Genomic DNA, 20,737 nt, shown 5'->3' on the forward strand with positions numbered 1-20,737 from the left:
TCCAGGGAGCTTACAATGTTCCACGGTGTGTGTATTATCGAAAAACGAGCTTTATTTGCCCAACGACTATATTACAATGTTATTATACAGTAAACATTTAAAATTGGGATAAAACGATAACGCTGAACATCGACCATTCTCTTCTAACTCTTTTTTTTTTTTTGGTGTGTCGTCTTGCGTGTTTGTCGTGTTGTGTGTTTTTGTTCGTCCGTTCTCTCATGTCTCCGTTCTCCGTTTAGAAATCAGGCGGCGCGGCGTGGCGGGTCGAGTCGAGTATTTTTTTAAATATTTTTTTTGTGTTTTTCGTTTTTTGCGGTTTCTCGATTTTTCAGGGAGAGAGTATTTTCATGCGGGCTGTGACGATAGGATCCATTGTTTTAACAACTCGCTCGTGTGCAGCAGCGACGGGGACCGTGCTCGACGCGTCGACAAACGACCGTGTCCTCCCACAAGAATCTTTCGCTCTCTCTCGTTTCGATCCATTCTCAAACGTTCGTTGGGCTGGTTTCATACTGTCGCCTCCTCGCTCGTCCGTGCGCTTCTTTCTGCGTTTTGTTTATTGAATCGGGAAAAGGCAGCGTTAATTATTCGAACACCGGACATCGGTACGCGTTTCCTTGCTCTCCGGGACAGGAATAATGATTCATCTTTTTTTTTTTTTTAATCAGGACACAGCCTGCGTCGCGCGCGATCGCTTCTTACGTATCTTACACGCATATATTGTATAATGTATATGTATAATTTCATCTGTTAACGACGCTTTAGCACTACGATTTTTATCAACGTCCCGAGAAAGTCGCGCGAAGGGCTCGTAATTAGGTTAATTCGGCGGAGAGAATTTCGTGACCACTGCTCGTTCGGGCTTGCTTGGATTCTGATAAATAATTCCTGTGACGCGCGGAGACACGGAAAATGAACGTTATATAATTTATTCGGGTGGTTAACAGGCAGGCAGTTGCTCTCTCCACGAATTTTCTTTGCGGCAAAATCGATGGGAGAACTGGTTCAATCATTGGGGGAACAGAATTTTTCGCCTCGGGACGCCATCTTGTCGGCGGCGCGGCGCGTCGCTTCGGGACTCCGGATCGAGAAATTTAGGGACATTTTCACGTAACTGTAGAAGATATCGAAACGAATTTTGGACGAAAAAGTACGTAGAATATTGTACATTGTGTATCTTTCTTTACGGAAACTCTGAAAATATACCTTTCTCTGCTGCATCGAGCATCGAATTTCAAACAGAGTACAAACAGCAATTTTTAATTTACATCGTAAATTAAATGATACTCCGAAAGCAGTGTAAATGTAATGAATGATGCCGCTAAATTTTCCGATCGGGATCATAGTGCGTCGACACAGCCGCGCGACGTGTCTGAATAGTTTCACCTAAGATTAGAGGTATGTTTAGCCTCGACCCACTCGAGAATGCCCTGCCAATTGCTTTTCTATCGCAGCGGATTCCGTGTCGAGCTAACGAGACGATCGAGCGCGTCGATGTCTTCGCGTGAGACGGAATGTACATTGATATACATGTGTGCTTCTTCCTCCCGTTCTTTCTCTCTCTCTCTTTTTAAATGTATGCGACTCAGCGACGTTTAGATTAACTTCATTTTTATTTTTTATTTGTTTTCTCTTTTCTTGGCGCAGAACACTTACCGCGTCCGTTTAGGAATCGCTCCGCGGCTTCGTTACTATTTTTAATGCCACTATGCGCGCGCGCGTTTGCACGCGTTCATTTTTTTTTTGTGTTTTTTCGATTTATAGAATCGTTTCGAGTCGTCTTCTGTTAGGCGGCTCGTTGATAGCAATCATTCATTCAGCGGCTGGATCGATCTGTGCTCCGTGGTTCGACCGTGTCGATCTGATATGTGACGTAAAATTAATCGAGAAAACCCGATCTTCGCGGGATCTACTGTAGACGATCGTGGATCATCCGAAAGGAAAAATCGATATATCTTGTCTGATATGTGAGTAAACGAGGTGTGTAAATCGGTATAGTTTGACGTCGGTACAGCTTCGAACTCCCTCGAAAAATCCTGGTTCGAATGGAAAGCCAAGCAAAAATGATCCTCGCGTCGATCCTTGCCTGAAAATCGGCTCTATTACGCGTTCAGAGATTATTGTCGCTAAAAAACGAACGCGGTCGAACACGATGCTGAAAGTATCTTCGGAAGAAAGATTCCGCCAGGCAAGGAGGCTCTCAAAAATCCCACGATTCGTTCTGCGCTGTACCTCGGCCGCTATTTCTCATTTTAACTCGGCGAATTCACGCGGATCTCGCAGCCGAACGCACGTCCCACCATCGCAGCGACCGATCTAGATAATACATTCGGCGCCTGGATATTGAAAAATATATCTTTTAATAAACAATGCTAGGCCTTCGCGCGTGGCTCGAACAAACAGCAGCTCCAACGCATCGATCCGTCCCTAGTCCCACACGTTCCCGAGCGACGTCGTCGTCCATCGCGGAGGACTTCCGGTTCGATCGACAGTTTCTCGAACTTTTTCATCGTTCTCGGGATCCTGACTGTTCCGGCCGGCTCCGGTGACATTCTCCGGCTTCACTACACTTGGAAAATGTCACCTGTGGCCCGCGGCGCGATGTTCGTTTCGAAGATGGACGTTGTTGGCGTGGTCACCGGCGCCATTTCGGCGAACTTGCTCGAATTCACGGCGGATGTCGTGATCGCCGTCGTTATCGTCTTCATCGGCGTCTCTTCCGTGACGTCGGACGTCGTCGGCACCTGCTGAAGTAACGATCATCATTACAATAACGCTATTATATTTGTCCCTTACAGAGCTGGGGAACATAGTATTTTAAATAGTAAATAGTAAATAATCCCAATTTATTTTACAATGTCTGTACAACTTTGCAAATAAAATATTTTGTTTGATGCAGTAATTTTTGCAAATAAAATAATTTGTTTGATGCAGTAATGTTTGAAGATAAAATATTTTATTTGAGATGCAGTAATTTCTTAATAAAATCTAAAATATATTAAATAGTATTTCACATATTTTTCTCGCCAACTAATGCTCACCTCTGGTCCCTTATCATTAGACTGCGGATTTTATGCATTTATAACAAAAATGGGAAGCACTTTAAAAAGATTTAAAGATCCTGTGTGTTGCAATGAATGCAGACATTTTTTATTTTGCACAAAGATCCGCAGTCTGCTTATCACACATTTCTTACGTAGTGGCGTCTGCATAAATATCGGTAAAAATGAGGAAAGAATGGAATAAAGGAAGAATGATGAACGCAGATAATTTAGTTACTGGATAGATCGAAGCTTGCGGACAAAATCCTGAATTATTGGAGGACTTAGAGCGATTACAATCTGGAGACGTTACAGACACCTCATTATAGAAGACATTAGAGATGGAAGAAGAATGGAAGAAGGAAGATGAAGATTGTTGCCGGATCTGACTCTTGAGGAAATTCGCAGCCGAGGGGGTTTAGAGTGATTTAAGATTCGGGGATGGGTACCTCGTTATAGAAGACCTCTTTGCCTTCCTCGACAGAGGGCAGCAGCTCATCCGTAGAATGAGGTGTCCTCGGACTAGGTGTTGGTGCGACCTGTTGTTGCTGCTGCTGTTTCTCTTGCTCCCTCTGTTTAGCTAATCGAAGCTCCTGAAGCGCTTGTCGTTGCTCCTTTTCGTTCCTCTCCTTTTCCAAACGTCGTGCGCTATAGCTACGCGCCGACGACGTTGAACTGTGAACCGAGGTTAAGCTAGGACGACGAGAACCTGTTAGAAACAGGGACGAGAAGTTCAGTTTGAGCTTGTGGACCGCAGGCACCCTATACTCTCGTTCTCTCGCTACGCTAACTCGTGAGAGCCGATCGCTAAGTCGAAATCGGTAGGGGCACGAAATCTAGCTGCTTCTATCGGATCCGATAGATCCCTTTGGGCTTCTGAGATCGATTATTCTATTGCAGTACTTCGGTACAGATCGGTGAATATGCAAGCTCGATGATCGCGGAAAAATCGGCTAGTTTATTTATTCGATTAGTTCGGTGAATCTGGGTCGCGTCTAAATCATGACGAATATGATCATTCGTGACAAAAATGGATAAGCAAAATGTGAAATTAATAATAAAAAAATAAATAATAATTTCGTGAGGATCCATTTATTAAGAAAGTATTGACCCAGATCCACTGCGATGCAGAGACAGTTTCCAATTCCCAGATAGAGGACAGTATATCCAGATCGGCAAATCGAGCGAATTAAAAAATTTCAATGGCGCGGAAGGAGATCGGTGACGCGAACGAGGGCACACCGGGGTGCAACGATCTCCGGAGTTGATCCCGTTGATCCCCGTGCGATCCCCCGCTACTGTTGTTGTGTGAGGGGAGCGGAGGAAGATATGTTCTTGAGAGTGAGGATGTGACGAGAGGGATCGCGTCGATCAATGAGTTATCACCATGGTCAAGCAATAGACGAGAGAAAGCGGATGCAGCAGCGGGAATCGGGCGGCTCCGTCGACGAGAGCTTTCCCCCCCCCCCCCTGGCCGTTAATCAATGTGATTCCTCCGCGAACGGACCTTGATATTATTTGCAAATGAGATTCTTTAATGTCAAGAGCCAGGCGTCGGCGCTCGGCGACTCTCGGCGTCGAGCGACGTCACGTGTATGCGGTGGATTGCAGGCAAGGCTCGAAAACACTCCAAAAATACTGTTCGGAAACGTTACACTGGTTCTGAATTGCGTACGAGGACTAAAAGAATTTCAGAAAATGAATTGAATCATTAAACAATGAAGTAAATTCCTGTTTGGCTCCGGTGTCCTGTGAATAATAGAAACAATTTTTATCTGGCACGAAAATGCGCGGTATAATTATATTACCGGACCATGTACGAATAGTTCTTTCATCAAACTTCCTTTGTGATTTTTTAACGAACAAGAAGAGACGAGTCTGGAGTGTCAGTGAGGAATTTCAACATTTTCCGAGCCCTGACTGTTCCCAGAGAGCGACTGAAGCGTCCCCGATTCAGGGACCTCGTTACACCGGTCCTTATTGATTAACGGCGCCGAAGGGCGACAGAAAATAAGCCTGGACAGAGAAAGAGCGGCGTGTTGTGCATCCTGTTGCATACAGCCATGTCTATAGGTCGCGGCGTTCCTTAATTGCTCGTCCAAGGCTGACAACGACCCGGCCCGCTGGATGAATTACCCGGGAACTCTTTTCGTTGTTCGTTTCTCGAACCTCGGAACGAGATATAAAAAAACCCGGCGGATCACAATAGCCCGGAACGCTCAATTATTCCTGTCGCGACTACGATGCGATGCGATGCGAAGCTGAAAAGCTGCCGTTTTTTCCGCAGCCAAGCCGCGAAAATCCGCATGTGGTTCACCACTAAGGGGCTGCGCGACTACGTAACAATTAATTGTCGAAGATTCGGCGAGAAGCTTCAGTGTTCCGGTAGTTTCGAAATTCAATTCTTTAATGGAAGCGCGAAAACTGTAAATATTGATATCAAAATGATGTAGATTATTGTTCTCTGTCGCAAGTATCAGACTGCGAATCTTTCTGGAAAATAAACATTGATTGCGTCAACTGCACAAGGCACGGAAATATAAAAATTGATTTCTCTGTTTAATAATTCTAATCCCTCGTCTGCAACCTGGATCATTTCGTTTCAAAATATGGATTTCGAGACATATTCCAGAATTTTTTAGATTTTAGATCAGTGGTTCCCAACGTGGGGCCCACGCACCCACAGGGGGGCAATTTAATTGTCAAGGGGGATAATTCGACAATTTCCTAGTGATTTATTCCTAAAATCTATCATTTAACCCTTCGCCAGAGTTGGGCAGTAATTAATTACATGAGTATTTAATTACATCTTCAATTACATGTGCAAAAGTGGACTATAATTACAATAAGAAAACGGTTAAATGGTCCAAAACATAAAAATTAGTGATTTAAAAGAATAATTACACTGAAGTAATTGTTAGACACAATTACAATTACTGTAATCATGTTAAGTAATTGCAATTACTGTAATCATGTTAAGTAATTGCAATTACTCCTTTCACGATTACTGTAATTGTAATTGTGGTTCGCAATTACGATTACTGGTTGAGCCAAAGTAATTGCAATTACCAATTACAATTATATGTAATTATAATTTTATTTCTGCAATTTCAAGTAATTTAAATGCAATTACAAGTAATTGTAATTGGTAGTTGCAATTACTTAAGTAATTTGCAATTACTAAATTGATAATTTAGTGCCAAAATGCCGAAGTGTTATACCAATTTCGTATCTATCAAATTAAAAGATCAATGGGAATGGAATTATTCAAGGACAGAAGAAATGTTTAATTTTCGAGTTAAAATAGCTCTGAGTGCAAAGGGTTAAGTTCCTTCAGTGAACAATTCAATTTTTGAATATTAAAGATTATGTATATGTTATCTTAGGTGGGGCATGGCACAGAAAAGTTTGGCAAACACTGGTGTAGATGCAAATAAGGTTGCAGACGGATGGTTAACAAGTTCTCAATTTCTTCTAATCTATGTTCGAAATTGCAGTTACTTATTTTCGTCAGAAATGCATAAAATCCGCAGTCTACTTGCCAAAATATCGGTATAATATTCACACTATGTCCGTTGATCTCTCGGTAACAATGAAAGAACGTAAGTTCAGCAAACCGTATCAAAGCAACGCAGGTTGGGAGACAGTAACCATTGTCGCCAACCAGTGGTCCCGCAGCCCGTTAATCTCGCGGACTTTCGCGAAGCACAAAAGCACAGCTCCTCGGAAGCGAGAGGTGGCGATTGTTCAGGCTTGCTCGCTTGTTATTCGCAAGAGGGGAAGCGAGCCTCGAATCGCGACCCCCAATTAGGGGGTAAGCGTTACAATTTCCTTCGTCCGCCCCTCCCTTTCACTCGTTTCCTTTATTTTCACGGAAAGCGCGCGGAATAAACAGCGAGGAACCGCGAGGCTCCGTTAATTGGAACGCGTCGTTCATTAAAAATACCAGTGGCGGGAGAGGGGAAGAAAAATCTGGGGAGGAAGAATAACATCGAAGAAATCACGAAGCTCTTCTTCGAAAAGGGGGAGGAGAAAATTCGAGGGAAATCGCGAAGCTCTCTTCTTTTTATTAACGTGGGGAATGACGAAAATTCGAACCCATCGGTGTTCATTAAAAATGCCAGCTGAGGGCGCAGGAAAACTCGAGAAAATTGTGAAGCTTTATTTTTCCTTCGAAAGGGAGGGGGTAGATAGCGAAGCTCTGTTTCTCCTTCAAAGACAGGAGAAGGGGAAATCGGGAGATCGCAAAGCTCTGTCTTCGAGGCGGAGGGGTAGGAAAAATTGAGGGGAATTGCGAAGCTTCTTCTATGCATCGAATAGTGGGGCCAGAGAAAAATCGGGGATATTGCAAAGCTCCTTTCCTCCTTAGAAAGGGTAGAGGAAGAGAAAATTCGAGGAAAATCGCGAGGCTTTCTTTTTTCTGTTAACATGGGGAATGAGAAAAATTCGATCCCATCGGTGTTCATTAAAAATACCAGCAGAGGGCGCGGGAAAACTCGAGAAAATAGTGAAGCTTTATTTCTCCTTCGAAAGGGAGGGGGTAGATAGCGAAGCTCTTTTTCTCCTTCAAAGGCAGGAGAAGGGGAAATCGGGAAGATCGCAAAGCTCTGTCTTCGAGACGGAGGTGTAGGAAAAATTGAGGGGAATTGCGAAGCATTTCCTTTTCATCGAATAGTGGGGGAAGAGAAAAATCGGGTGGGGTGGGGAATCGCGAAGCTTTCTTCTGTTTGAATAGGGGGGAAGGTCTCTCGCATGCGATCCGTGGCACCGTTGATGCGTGCGTGTGCGGCGAGCTAGCTAGTGCGTAAAGATTTCGTGTCTCTCTACGTCTTACCAGAGAACAGTTCGTTCGTTAACGAGCAACGAAATCGGCCGCTGCCATCTTGCTATCTCGTAACACACTCGTGCAGCGCTTTATTTTTTGGACAGTACAATTAGAATATCGGTTTTCGGTTGCGGTGTCGTGTCTCGTCGCGATTCTCGGTTCTCCTGAATCGTGCGTGCGTGTGTGTGGTTTCTGTTTGTGTATCTGTATCGTGTTGGTTTTCGATCCTTTCAGGTGAGAGAATCGTATGATAGATGTGTTTCGTGATGTTATTCTGTCGATAGATGACGGTGTGAACTTTAGTGGAATAGAAGAACAACAATCTAAACAGAGAAAGAGGCTGTGGTCGTGTCGGGCACGAAATCGTAGCTGCGTTTCCTCGTTTATTATATATTTACACAATTGTTCTAAAGGGAAATATCGATTCGACGACGTCGAGAACAAAGTTCTGACAGGGAACGAGGAAACGCAGTTTAGGGAGGGAAACGCTAAGTCACAAACAAACTACGACACAACAGCGAGAACGGCACGGTACGACTCGAAAGCACCAACATCGTCTTCTTCTTCTTCGTCATCGGTCTCGCCTCCTCACGATATGCGACTCGCGGTACGACCGAGAGAACCAGGGACACCAGCAAAAACGGAATCAATCGATAGAATTAATCCCGGTGAACGGATAATGGGAGTCGAGTGGCCTTCCGAGGTTCGACGCAACAGGAAGATAACGAGCGGCCTCCTTAAACCTGTTAACCGGATGTCTCGAGCCCGTGCAATTACGGTTTCGAGGGCTGACTTCGATATTATTTCGATAACTGATCGGAAAATACGAATCCAACCGGACGATACCGTTCATGTATCCTCCGATGACACTGAATTTTTGGAAAATCAAACCGTTCGTTCTGAAATGTCTTGGAAGATGCCCGTAGATTCCGACAGTATCGCAGGAAATTCGAAACGATGATTTGCGCGTGTTTGGGCCTCCGTTGCGTCGAACTTGAAACCAGTGACCGCTCGAAGGCAAATGAACGATGGAAGAAGAGAGAAGGAAAAAGAACACGGCCGAATAACGGTGTGTGATTCGAGCTAGAAGAATATAGGAGAAACGGAGACAGAGAGGTAAAGAGAGAGAGAGACAGAGAGAGAGAGAGAGCTGTTCTTGTTAATTTGTTTCGATGTGTGGGCGTTTGTGTTTGTTTGTGCGTCTGTGTGTGTGTGTGTGTATGTATGTCTGTACACAACGGTGAGAGATGCGGGCAGATAGAAGAGAAGACAGACAACGAAAGAGTTAGAAATTGATCGTTGATCGTCTACCGAGGCCGTCGGACGATCCCTCAGCCACGTCGCTAAGGGTACGTCGATGCTTGTTCCCGCCTTTGGTCGCCTGCAGGTGACACGATATAAGCAAGATGGCGGCGGCACGTGCCGCACCTGCTCTCGACGCTGGTACCAGGGGACCACGGCTACCGCTGCTGCTAGGCCTCCTGGTGTACGCGTAGGTCAACGGCCCTCCGCCTGTGCTGCTTCTTTCGCTGGATCGGGAGGACGGTCGGCCGCCGTGAAGCGTCAGTGGTATACCTGTTGGAGTTTCAGTGTCATTTTTCCCCATTGTTCGATTGCCCGATCGAGGATGCATCGTCCTTGCTTCTCACCGTCTTCGAAGAAGCAGTCAACCCTCGCGCTACCAAGCACAGAACGCTTTGTGCGTTCATTGTTCGTGGAGAACAGAGAGCAGAAAATCTCTAGTTTCTCCATTCGAACGAGAATACCTCGGTAGCGCGAGGATCAACCCTCGCCCAGCCGATTTCGAATCGTTTGCGATCCATCTTTTTGCTCGTGCACCTTACCCTTTCAATCTATTGCACCTTTTCTGATCCCGTTTTGCGCAGTGCTCAGAACATTCGGGCATTTCGAATTGTTTCGTTAACCCCTCGCATCACCATTTAGTTTACGGTTATTGTCAGCGGAACGTATTCGCCGTGCAAAATCAAAGGATTACCGTAATTTTTCAACGAAAATTCCCAATATTCCAAGTGCTGTGACTTCACGAAAAATATTCGTTCGGGGTCTCGTTTCAAAGCTTGTACCGTCTACTTTCGTAATCCATTATTCGGTTTTTCTCGAGAAAATTTTCTACACTATGCGACGGCTGGGAATTTATTAATATTTTATATCTGAACAGTGCACGAGGATCGAACAATCTCCTCTTCTCGTTTTAATACAAGCGTCACTAGATAATCCATCCTGGATAATCTACGGCAGTTTTCAACCTTTCGCACAGTGAGGTCGCCTCTGACGTGACCACACGATTTCTCCTTGAAACTCTTAAATCACCTCTGGCATGGGAAAACAATTATAGTGCAAAGGTTTAAGCAAACTTCTTCCCTTATCCATCGCAAGCACCGTTTCGTTTCATTCAAATTGCTTTCTCCTTTCCACTATAGACATCGTTAGATAATATATTATCGATTTGAGAAGACTGGCATGGGTCAAGAATGACCCGTCGTTCGTCTGCTGCATCAGTCTTTTCAATCGGCTGTTCAAGGGTTAATTGGACATGAACATTAAGCGTGTAAAGGTGATCGAAGACGAGTAAGTGAGATGGAGTCAGTGAAGTGGGGGAGTGAGATAAATTAAATCCTACATCCCGAGCAAGGTGATTTAACCCTCTGGACTCGAATCACCCGAATGAAAATAGTTGGAAATATTTTCAACAATGCTAGATTTCCGTTTAAGGGTGCCGGCGCGCCCGTGCAAGAGTGTGGTGGCACACGCACACATCGCTAGATCCGCATATACGTACAGCAAGGAGCAAAACTGAACCAATAACCACAAGTTTTGTATAAATCATTATTTATTGCTAAAAATATAGAAGAATAACAAAAAATTAACATTATAATTATTTTTATCATAGTTAGAAGTAACTTAAAGAAATTTTTTTCAACGAGGAGACATTAATTATTGGAAAAATTTCTTAAGTTACTTCTAACTATGATCAAAATAATTATAATGTTGATTTTTTGTTATTCTTCTACATTCCTAACAATAAATAATGATTTATACAAAACTTGTAGTTATTGGTTCACTTTTGCTCCTTACTGTATATGAAAGTACATACAAGGTTCACAAGAATACAAAATGACGCTTCAACATTGCAATAAGGAGTTCAGAAGCGGTCAATTGTGATTCCTAAAAGTCAAATCTATGTCTGCCTGGTGCCCAAAATGCATATTTTTACGTTATCTAGGAATAATTTGTAATATTCTGCAGATACCGCCTGGTATTTGGTGAATAATTAATTAATTAATCCTGGCTATGTAGATGCAGAGCGATTTTTTCGATTCGAACGATAAATCTCTCAATATTTACGAATATCTGTCAGTAACGGCCATCTTGTGATATCATGCTTGCTTCGGATGCCTCGTGACAGGCGGTGTATCTGCCGAATATTACAAATTATTCCTCGATAACGTAAAAATATGTATTTTGACATATATTTGACTTTTAGGAATCACAATTGACCGCTTCTGAACTCCTCATTGCAATGTTGAAGCGTCATTTTGTATTCTTGTATTTTATTCTAATAAATCATATTGGGAACAATTCTAAATCGGTGAAAACGTCGTTGGAGAAACTGGGTTCTGAAATCAGAATAGCTTCGAGTGCAAAGGGTTAATCAATCCTACTGCGTTCTTTGGGTGCTGAATAAACTACAGCTGTGCGGACTACTCGGATTCAACTAGAACGACAACGAAAAAAAAAAAAAAACACTGAACTAAACTCGAGCGACGAAACCGAATCGGAGTAACGCGAACAAAAACGAGCCCGAGTAAACCATCGAGCGCGTATTTGCAGGTTGTCAGCGATTGTTAACCCTGCGGTAATAGCAGTGCCGTCGAGTTTCCCTTGAAATAGAACGAAGCGAAGATTGGAGTGCTCCTCGCCGATACTTAAAGTTATTGATTCTTCGGCGAGGACGGCGCGGCGTCGTAATGGAGTATGGCGCGGTACCGTTCGCTCCCGAGTATCGTCGAGATCCACCGTGTCGTTCTCTCGATCGTCAACGCGCGATCGCTTCGTTAAATTTCGAACGTTGTCGCACACACGTTCCCGTCGATCCATCGATCCTCGAGACACGGATTCCGGAGGCTGTTGCTTGAGAAAAAGAGCTACTCACCGGTGTCGCTGGAGAACAGCATGGGCGGCGCGTGGTTCGCGTTGGCATAGCGCCGCGGCCTTGAGTATCTCGCGCGGCTGAACAATTTGAGCACGAAGCATATCATCGCCGTGAATATCGCGATTCCCGATGCTATGCAGAGCAGGGTCGGAATATCCGTAGTTATCAGCACCAGATCTGCCAACAGACGCTCCCGATTCACAAACACTTCACCGTACAAGCGGTAGCTCGCGACGCCATACTGCGACTAGTAACAAACAACTGGACGCGGCAATTCTCATCATTACTCCCGATTTTGTCGAACAATTTTCTTTCCATGTTTACGGACCGGTAAAAGTGGTATTTACAATCACAATAATTCGAAGTTAACCCTCGTACGTTTCCACATACTGTATTATGTTCGATTTCTTTCTAAATGTGTTATAAGTTTGTGTATTTGTTTAAAATATCATGTTGTATGTAAAACACAAGTCGAAATTTGTAAGAAAACTGTACGTGGCGAGCATAAAAATTATATTTATACAGGGTGGGGCATTTATCCTGGCCATCTGGAATATCGAAATTCCAGAGAAAAAAATATTTCAAAAGGGGCTGATAAATATTTCATATTAAAAATATTTCAAGGAGGGGCTGATGCAGCAGTCATATCCATTTTTAATTTCCATCATCTTTTCAAGGTCATTCCGAGGTCAACATTATGTTTTCAAATGGAATGTCCTATCTTTTATACCATAGATCGATAGACTATCGAATTCTGAGTAAAAATGTATTGACCTCCATATGTCCTAAATCCAATAGTTAACGAGATATCATCGAAACAATTTTCTTTTTTCTTTGGACAATATGTCGTCAACTATTAGGTTCAGGACGTATGAAGGTCAACACTTTTATACTCAGAATTTAATACTCTATCGGTCTATGGTATAAAAGTAGGACATTCCATTTGAAAAAATAAAGTTGACCTTGGAATGATCTTGAAAACATGGTGAAAACCTTTTGAAATGACTGCTGCATCAGCCCCTCCTTGACTTAGACTTGTTATTTGAAATATTTTTTTCTCTGGTATTTAGTTTTCGAAATTTTCCAGGTGGCCAGGATGAATGCCGCACCCTGTATATGCAGTAAGTGCAAGATATAATAACTTTAATTAACTTTTAATGAAATACATTACAATATAATAGATCCAATGGAGTGGAGAGCGAAAATGGGTGAAATATCACCCGACGATCTTTTCTGTAACTATTCCCGAGGAACGTACGAGAGTTAAACAATTTAGTTAATGAAATGTGACGTAATTTAGTTAATGTAAAATTTAAAAATGAAGCACAGGGTACAGTTCGAATACCGTAACAATAGTCGAAAAGTGATCGCTGGATGAACGAGCGTTTCGCGGATCGTTAACGTCAATTAGTCAGCGATTTCTGAACGATTCAGTGATTTCCAGAGTTCGAATGGCTTTCGTTTTGTGTTTTAATGGGAACTGGGGATTCGTTCGGAATTCCGGTAACGTTTGAACGAGGTGGTCAATTAGTCGGCAACGGTATACCTTCGGCGCAGAACACCTTCTTGTTAGGCCTGGACAGGGTGACCCTATGGTAGCCATTCTCGCAGTCGCACACAGCATGGTGCTGCACTTGAGTGCAGGTCGAGTGCTGATCCGAAAAAGTGCAAGTCGCGCGGTAGAAGCACTGCTCCCCGAGTCTTTTGGCTGGAAAAACCGGTTCGTCGTTCGATTACTTGACCTACACTACTTCTCGATCGTCTGACCGAGTCGGGAACTCCTCTACTGGCAACTCGGACAACAGGATCCTCCAAACTTCCGGGCTACAATAAAACCAGTCTAAAATGTAAAATTTTATTCGCGGTTATTTTACACTGGTTTCATTGTAACGTGAAAGTTTTCACGTTCCGGAAAAATATTAGACGCTTCGAATTTGTTGCTGAACTCGACTGAATACCATAAACAGGATCCCCCAATGCTACATCAATGTTTCTCGGTCGAAAATCAAATTCGATCTGCCCTTTCGCATGAATGATTCGAGATTTGAAAAAAGGTTGTAAAATTTCATTTACGTTCAATTTTTTTCAAGTCTCGAATCATTCCACGCGACCGATCTTCTGCAACAAATTGAAAGCGTCGAATATTTTTTCTTAATTCACCGGCAATCTTTTGTTGGGTTTAATCCAGAGCTGGGGAAAATAGTATTTTAAATAGTAAATAGTAAATATATATAATCCCATTTATTATACAGTGTCTGTATAACTTTGAAAATAAAATATGTTATTTGATGCAGTAATTTTTGAAAATAAAATATTTTATTTGATGCAGTAATTTTTGAAAATAAGATATTTTATTTGTTGCAGTAATTTTTGAAAATAGTATTTTATTTTAAGAATATTGGAAATATTTGGACTTTGTCTTTTCATTTACAATTTCAATTTTAAATATTATTGCTCAAAATAATGGTTCGCATTCAATAGATTTCTGAGTATAAATAGTTTCCTAGTGATAAGATGCAGCAATCAAACAAAAGAATAAAACGAAAATGTGGCAAATGATATACTTTCTTATATTAAGTACCATTTCCTCTTTAAATTATTGCTAAAATAAGAAATATTAAATAAGTAATGCGATTTCTGAAAGTATTAGGTATATAACGATGCAAAAAATAAAATATTCTATTTTGTGGATGAAATTGTTAAAATAGAAATATTTTATTTTGAGGTTCAGATTGTTCAAATAGAAATATTTTATTTCGAGGTTCAGATTGTTCAAATAGAAACATTTTATTTCGAGGTTCAGATTGTTCAAATAAAATACTATTTTCTTTAAGCAAAATAAACTCTAAAATATTAAATAGTATTTCAAATATTTTTTCGCCAAATAATGCCCACCTCTGGTTTAATCGAGTCTCGCAGGCAACGATTCGCGTTCCAGAAAAACGCGAGGCGCGGTATAATAGAATGCAGCAGGGACGCGCGCGGATCAATTATCATTCGAAACTCGAGAGGGAGCCAATGAATGCTCGTTTGAAACAGATAGAAGGATCAGCGCGTTAGTCCGTGACAAGCGTTTGAATAACCGGGCGTCAAAACGGATCGGGCACGCGAGAGGAGGAGCGAAACACAAAACGTTCTATTCACAGCGCGTCGAACAATCGTTTAAAGACGACGGGCAGCTTCCTCGACGTTTATTTTCCCTCCTCCCCCCCCCGTTCACCCTCTCTCTCTCTCTTTCTCTCTCGTTCGCACATTCTCTCACGCTAGCACCGTCTCATTCTCTCACGTTCCCCTCACGTTCTCGTTCTCTTTCTGTTTCTCTTTCTGTCCGCGTTACCATGGAGTTTTTGATATCGGAACGACCTACTTGAACGTGGATCGCGTGCTACATACGTTTGGCACATCCTTTGCTAGGCCCAAGACGAACCGGATAGAACTTCTCGCACTCGCAGAGACCGGTGACTGTGTCGCAGACCACGTGCAGCAGCTCCGGATTGCACGAGTCATCGCACGGCGAGCCCAGGTACTGTCCCTTCGCTGGAAACACGATGCCAATCGATAGTTTTGCACGGCGCACCCCGGTTCTAAATAAATTATCAGATATCCGCGAATAGCTCGCCGGTCGACCGTCTTTTCGGGGACGAGACCGACGATCCAGGAGCCCAGGTACAATTTATAGACACGATTCCTCCAATCTCGACTCCGACGAGAATCTGTGTCGAGCGCGAATAAGTGGACGACTTCGCAGAAAATTGGATACGTCTCTGCTGCGGTCGCCAGGTCTACCCTGAATAGGTTAATCATTTATTGAACACGTAGACTTGCGGGTCTTTGTGAAAACTACAATTACCTCGAAATGATATTCCCTTGTTGTTAAAATTACATGTTCCAGCTGAACTACGACAATCCGCAGTGATACACAGGTTACTAATGACAAGACATTATACAAACTAAATTGAATGTTATTTCTTCCCTTAATGATTTTAATAGAGGAGAAATCATATACCAACATCTTCAATTTAAACAATTTTTCAACAATTTCATCTTTTCAATTTTGCTGTAAATTGCATAAAGATCCGCTGTCCACTAATGATTATCACCTAAAAATTCCGCAGTCTGTTCGCCAAGAAATGAAGAACTTAATAAATAATTCAACGAAACGAACAGCGTTATCCACTAATTAATCGGATCTGCTTCCCGAGCCTTGGAGGCAGCGTTCCAAAAAGAAAGCAGATAAAGTATTTCATTCTGCAGTCGCTTTAGACTCATTCTCTTTTATCATGCAACAAGCTTTTGCCAGTGGCGTCTCCTGGCAGACTAATAAAAGAAGACAAGGCATTGTCGTGTACGTTGCAATCAAGGATCCTTTCCCTCCGTGTATGGTATACCCTAGATTCCAGAGGAACCATGATCCCCGCTGGCTACGATGGTTCCTGTTTAGGGAATTATCGCGTCAACTTTTCTCTGGGCTAATTACGCCGTTTGCGAGAGAAGCTACCACAGTCCCGGGCACCTAGCCAGACGACTCCCTATCGATTCCACCTTAATTACGGTATTACATCGTTATTAAATGTTTCTAGGAGCAGCCTGTGCACCGAGGCGCCAGCCATTAGCTTCGTTGGCCGCCGTTCAGAACCGTGTCCGCGATACCACCCCAAAATCCTTCGTTAAGCTTCTTCCGAATCGCGAGGCTGGGACGAGATCCTGCGATTAGGATTGTTTCATGCCTCTTTTATTGGGTACCTCATCAAGCTACGATCTGTTCCAACCCTTATACTTTTATTGGGTACCTCATTAAGCTACGATCTGTTCCAACCCTTATAATTTTCTCTTGGCAATCAATATTTACATATTAACCTATCCCAGACCTAACACCCTTCGTTAAGCTTCTTCCGAATCGCGAGGCTGGGACGAGATCCTGCGATTAGGATTGTTTCATGCCCCTTTTGTTGTGAACAAACCACCCTGCTCCAAACCTGATATTTTTCTCGTGACAATCACAGCAGACTTTTCCAATCAATATTTAAATATAACACGAGTTACACGCGACAAAGGCTGTTTACTAGACCTACCCCAACAGACTCGAGCCAACCCCCGTTCCAGCCCCTATACTTTTCTCTTGGCAATCGCAGCATGCTTGCTAAATCAATATTTATATATGTATAACACGAACCAAAAGTTGGTCACTAAAGCCGCCCCATCAGAATTGAATCTGCGCTGTCAGATTCGAACCCACCCCGCCAGACTCGATCCAACGTCCACTGCAACCCCTGCAGCAGCTATCTAAAACCCACAACAAATTCCTCTAACCTATATCCAACTTGAAACCACTACAAACCTAAATTACCGAGCAGAATAAGGAGACCTACCCCAATAAAACCGAATCATTCACTGTGGCCTCTCGAGAATCAATTGGCCCGCGTGTTAACCGCGTTAAACCGAAGTTAGGGGTCCGTAGACTTTCTCGGGCGAAGAATAGAATCCCCGAGGCTCCCCTTAGCACTCTGAAGGGGGTAGCTCGGGATTACGATGGTGACCTCGTTCGACGGATCCACGGGGCTTGATTCGCCGGTGTTTCTCGAGCCGGTTATCGAGCTCTGCTGCAAGTGGGACTCAACTGAATGGCACGAAAAAAAAAACAGAGGTGAATAACGCACGGCTCTCCCATCGTTAACCTTTCCCTCGACTCACTCGTCGTCTCTCTCTCTCTTTCTCGGTTACTCCCTGCGGAGGGAACAGGTCGAGGAAAGAGAGGCTCCTTTGAAGCTCACGCAGCCTGCAGGCGGTGTGCAAGCCTCCCACACGCGGACGCCGTGCAAGAGAGCTTGCAGCATCCATTAAAATCAATACCGACGGCGTGGTTGGCGCGAAAATCAAGAAGGACGAGGCTCCGACTCGCGGCGCACGCAGGCGCGCCGAGTGCAAACGCGTCCCGTGACACGAACTATTTGTTTTCTTCCCCCTCAGACCCAGTTTCCCTCGAGGAATTTGCATGATTACGCTCAGGATGCGCGAGAACCCGGAATCGACCTGTGCCTCTCCGAAATTCGCGATCCAACCTCAAACACAACGAACGACCCTCGAGACACCTCGCGTACTCGCTGATTGTGCAATCCCGAGTCTCCTCCGCCTGATCGAACTAATCCGAAAGAGCCAATCCGAAATTCATGCGCCTACAATCTCGAATCCGCTGATCTTCCAGGGCTCCAACCCTCGACACACACCTTCAGAGTGAAGATCGACCTGTTCCAAACTTCGGACACCTTCCTGATTCGATAATCATTCGATCGTGGATCTCGACGTGAACACCACCTGCTCCAAGCACTGACCTATCCGATCTTCCGAAACGTCCGCACGCCGACCATCTTAAATCCGTCGAGCACGCAGGCTTCCAACCCTCGAACATTTTTCCTGTTCGCGAGTTTCGAAGTCGAGCGAATCGATGACAGGCAACGATCTCGGCCGCCATCCGATGCAATGACGATGACAGTGACAAGTGTTTGCCGTCCGGCGCGGCGGACGGTTCCGGAGAACGTTTGCCCGCTCGGTATCGAGCGAGAGGAACACGCGTCCGCCTTCGATCGTCCTTGTTTCCCTTGCGAGGAGGAAACAAGACAACGATCCTCCTGCCGCGAAAGGGCGTGCGTATCGATTGCGGAATACACACACAACCTGGTCCGGGTCGGAGGCCCAGAAGCTCGAACCGAGGTGTCCTCGGTATTCGTCTCCATGGTAGCTCGCGACAAACGACAACGTCCCGGGAAGAAAAGGAACAGAATAAACCGTCATCATCCTCATCATACCAAACCGATTCTAGACCTAGTGAACGACCGCTAGGTGTACACTCTCCGCGGCACTCCTTGTCGGGCAAGCGTGTCAACAACCCTCGAAACCTCCTCGTCCCAATTCCCGAGCCGTCAAACCTGGCCCTGGGTGCTGGCTCTCGTCCCATCCGCGCACTGGGAGTCTCATTGTCAGCGACAGGATGTGACAATGCTCCTTCCGAGACACCTTCTGAATCTTCTTTCGACAGCTATTCCCAACGGGGACTCACCAGCAGTGATGTTCTCCTCGAGGTAGTCCTCGTCGTCGTCGTAGGCATCGGCGTCGTCGTCGTCGTCGTCGCCGTGACTACTGGCTAGGCTGGGGCCGCGCAGATTATCACCTGCGAGCTGTTGCCGGGTTGCCGGCCGATCTATCGCGGCGCAACCGACGCGGATGGACACCAGGAAGACGAGGCAGATCAGCAGGAGCCAGGAACGGCAGCAGGTCAGTCTCAGGGCGGAGGGAAGTGCGCTCATCGCCCCCGCGGCGCGAGTCAACCCCCGAAACCGACCACCGGCGGCGCATCGACATCCTTCCCCGTCACCTGCCCCCCTACTCCCCCCCTCCCGCCCTCCAGCACGCCTTCTCGCCCTCTAGGCGTTTCGCGAGCGACTCTCTCCTCCGGTTGGCAATCTCTCCCAACACACACACACACACTGCGTGCGACAGAATTTTTCTATCACCGACGACGACGAATCACTCAGTCCCGAGGCATCCTGCCGATTTCTTCGACACACGATGATCGACGTGTAACCTGCCGGCCCCTTTGATCGGGCGAATTCGACGGCTCCGCGGCGCAGGTCCTCCTTAACCCCTTGCACTACAACAGCGAGGTGTGATCAGGATTTTCTAGCGAAGCTATCGATGCTGGGTGGCTCGGGAGTTGGTACTCGGCACGTTGCAAATATGGAAGCTCCCGTGGCTTTGGTTATTTCGATCTCCTTTGATAGTTGATTATCGTCGCGGGTGATCGTTAGAGGCTGCTTGCTGTGCGGCTTCGCAGCCACGCCGTAATTAACCCTTTGCGGGCCTGTGTCCAGGAAGACTGGACGTTATATGTTGTTCTACATTCCAACAAGTTCTGTATCGTATACTCGGTACCACACTGTACATTGTACTCCAGCGGTAATTGTATACGGCTGAATCACGACGTAGTCAACTTCATGGAAAATTGCAAAGGGTCCGCAAAGGGTCAATATTCCGGAGAGTCCGCGAGAAACAGAGGGACTGCCAGAATGTAGCTGTTTCGAGATCTGTAACATCACATCGGAGAATCTCTGGCAGCTACGCCTCGGAAAAAAGTTTCATTCATTCACGACACAGCGTACTAAGTAACGAGCAATAGAGTACAGCTCAAAATTCATTGAAATTTTATGCTCTCCATTTTTTTCTCTCTTTCTTTTGGACGCCTTGTTAGGCCAACTCCCGAGCTCCCAGCGATTGGTCCGTCCGTTGATGTAGAACCACTCACGGTGCAACCGTCCAAGACTTGATCCAGACTCGCCCGAGAACAGAGTCCCGACCCGTCTCACGACCCGTCCAAGGCGGGTATCGCCTGCACACGCGCAAGATGACTACTCAACGAGGACTAACTGTCTCTCTTTTCCCGGTTGTCAGCGCGCACGGCGGACAAGCGTTCTCCGTCCCGATGCTCCCCGTTCACTGACGCCTTCCTTCCGTTAGCCGGTCGACCACCGTTGCTGCAGCTGCGCGATATGCTAACCCCCGTTCACCCCTTTGCTTCGACACCCTTCCTTCCTTCGTTCTAGCCACCCGTCGATCCAGATCGCGGCTCTGCTTGCCTTCTCTTCGCGGACCTACCCTTGGAACTGTGTTTCCTATCTTTGTCAAGAGACACCTTCGACATGAACA

General features: G+C 45.0%; 1 protein-coding gene across 5 annotated transcripts; it reads right to left on the minus strand.

The window, feature by feature from the left end:
* Positions 1-30: 30 nt before the first annotated feature.
* LOC143216421 (uncharacterized) lies at positions 31-20,618 on the minus strand. Of its 5 annotated transcripts, none has more exons than XM_076439445.1 (8): positions 20,337-20,618; positions 19,095-19,685; positions 15,434-15,577; positions 13,587-13,748; positions 12,041-12,217; positions 9,178-9,441; positions 3,491-3,750; positions 31-2,744 (listed from the first exon to the last, which is right to left on the minus strand). In XM_076439445.1, exons 2-8 carry the CDS (start codon positions 19,339-19,341, stop codon positions 2,565-2,567), a joined length of 1,434 nt encoding a protein of 477 aa, XP_076295560.1. In that variant the 5' UTR covers positions 19,342-19,685; positions 20,337-20,618; the 3' UTR covers positions 31-2,564. The 5 variants fall into 5 exon arrangements, with proteins under 5 accessions (XP_076295560.1, XP_076295558.1, XP_076295561.1 ...); XM_076439443.1 differs by having other exon boundaries at positions 31-2,747; positions 20,337-20,596; XM_076439446.1 differs by having other exon boundaries at positions 31-2,747; positions 9,295-9,441; positions 20,337-20,577.
* Between the last annotated feature and the right edge of the window lie 119 nt (positions 20,619-20,737).

This window comes from Lasioglossum baleicum, chromosome 15, assembly GCF_051020765.1.
Source record: "Lasioglossum baleicum chromosome 15, iyLasBale1, whole genome shotgun sequence".
Classification (NCBI taxonomy): domain Eukaryota; kingdom Metazoa; phylum Arthropoda; class Insecta; order Hymenoptera; family Halictidae; genus Lasioglossum; species Lasioglossum baleicum.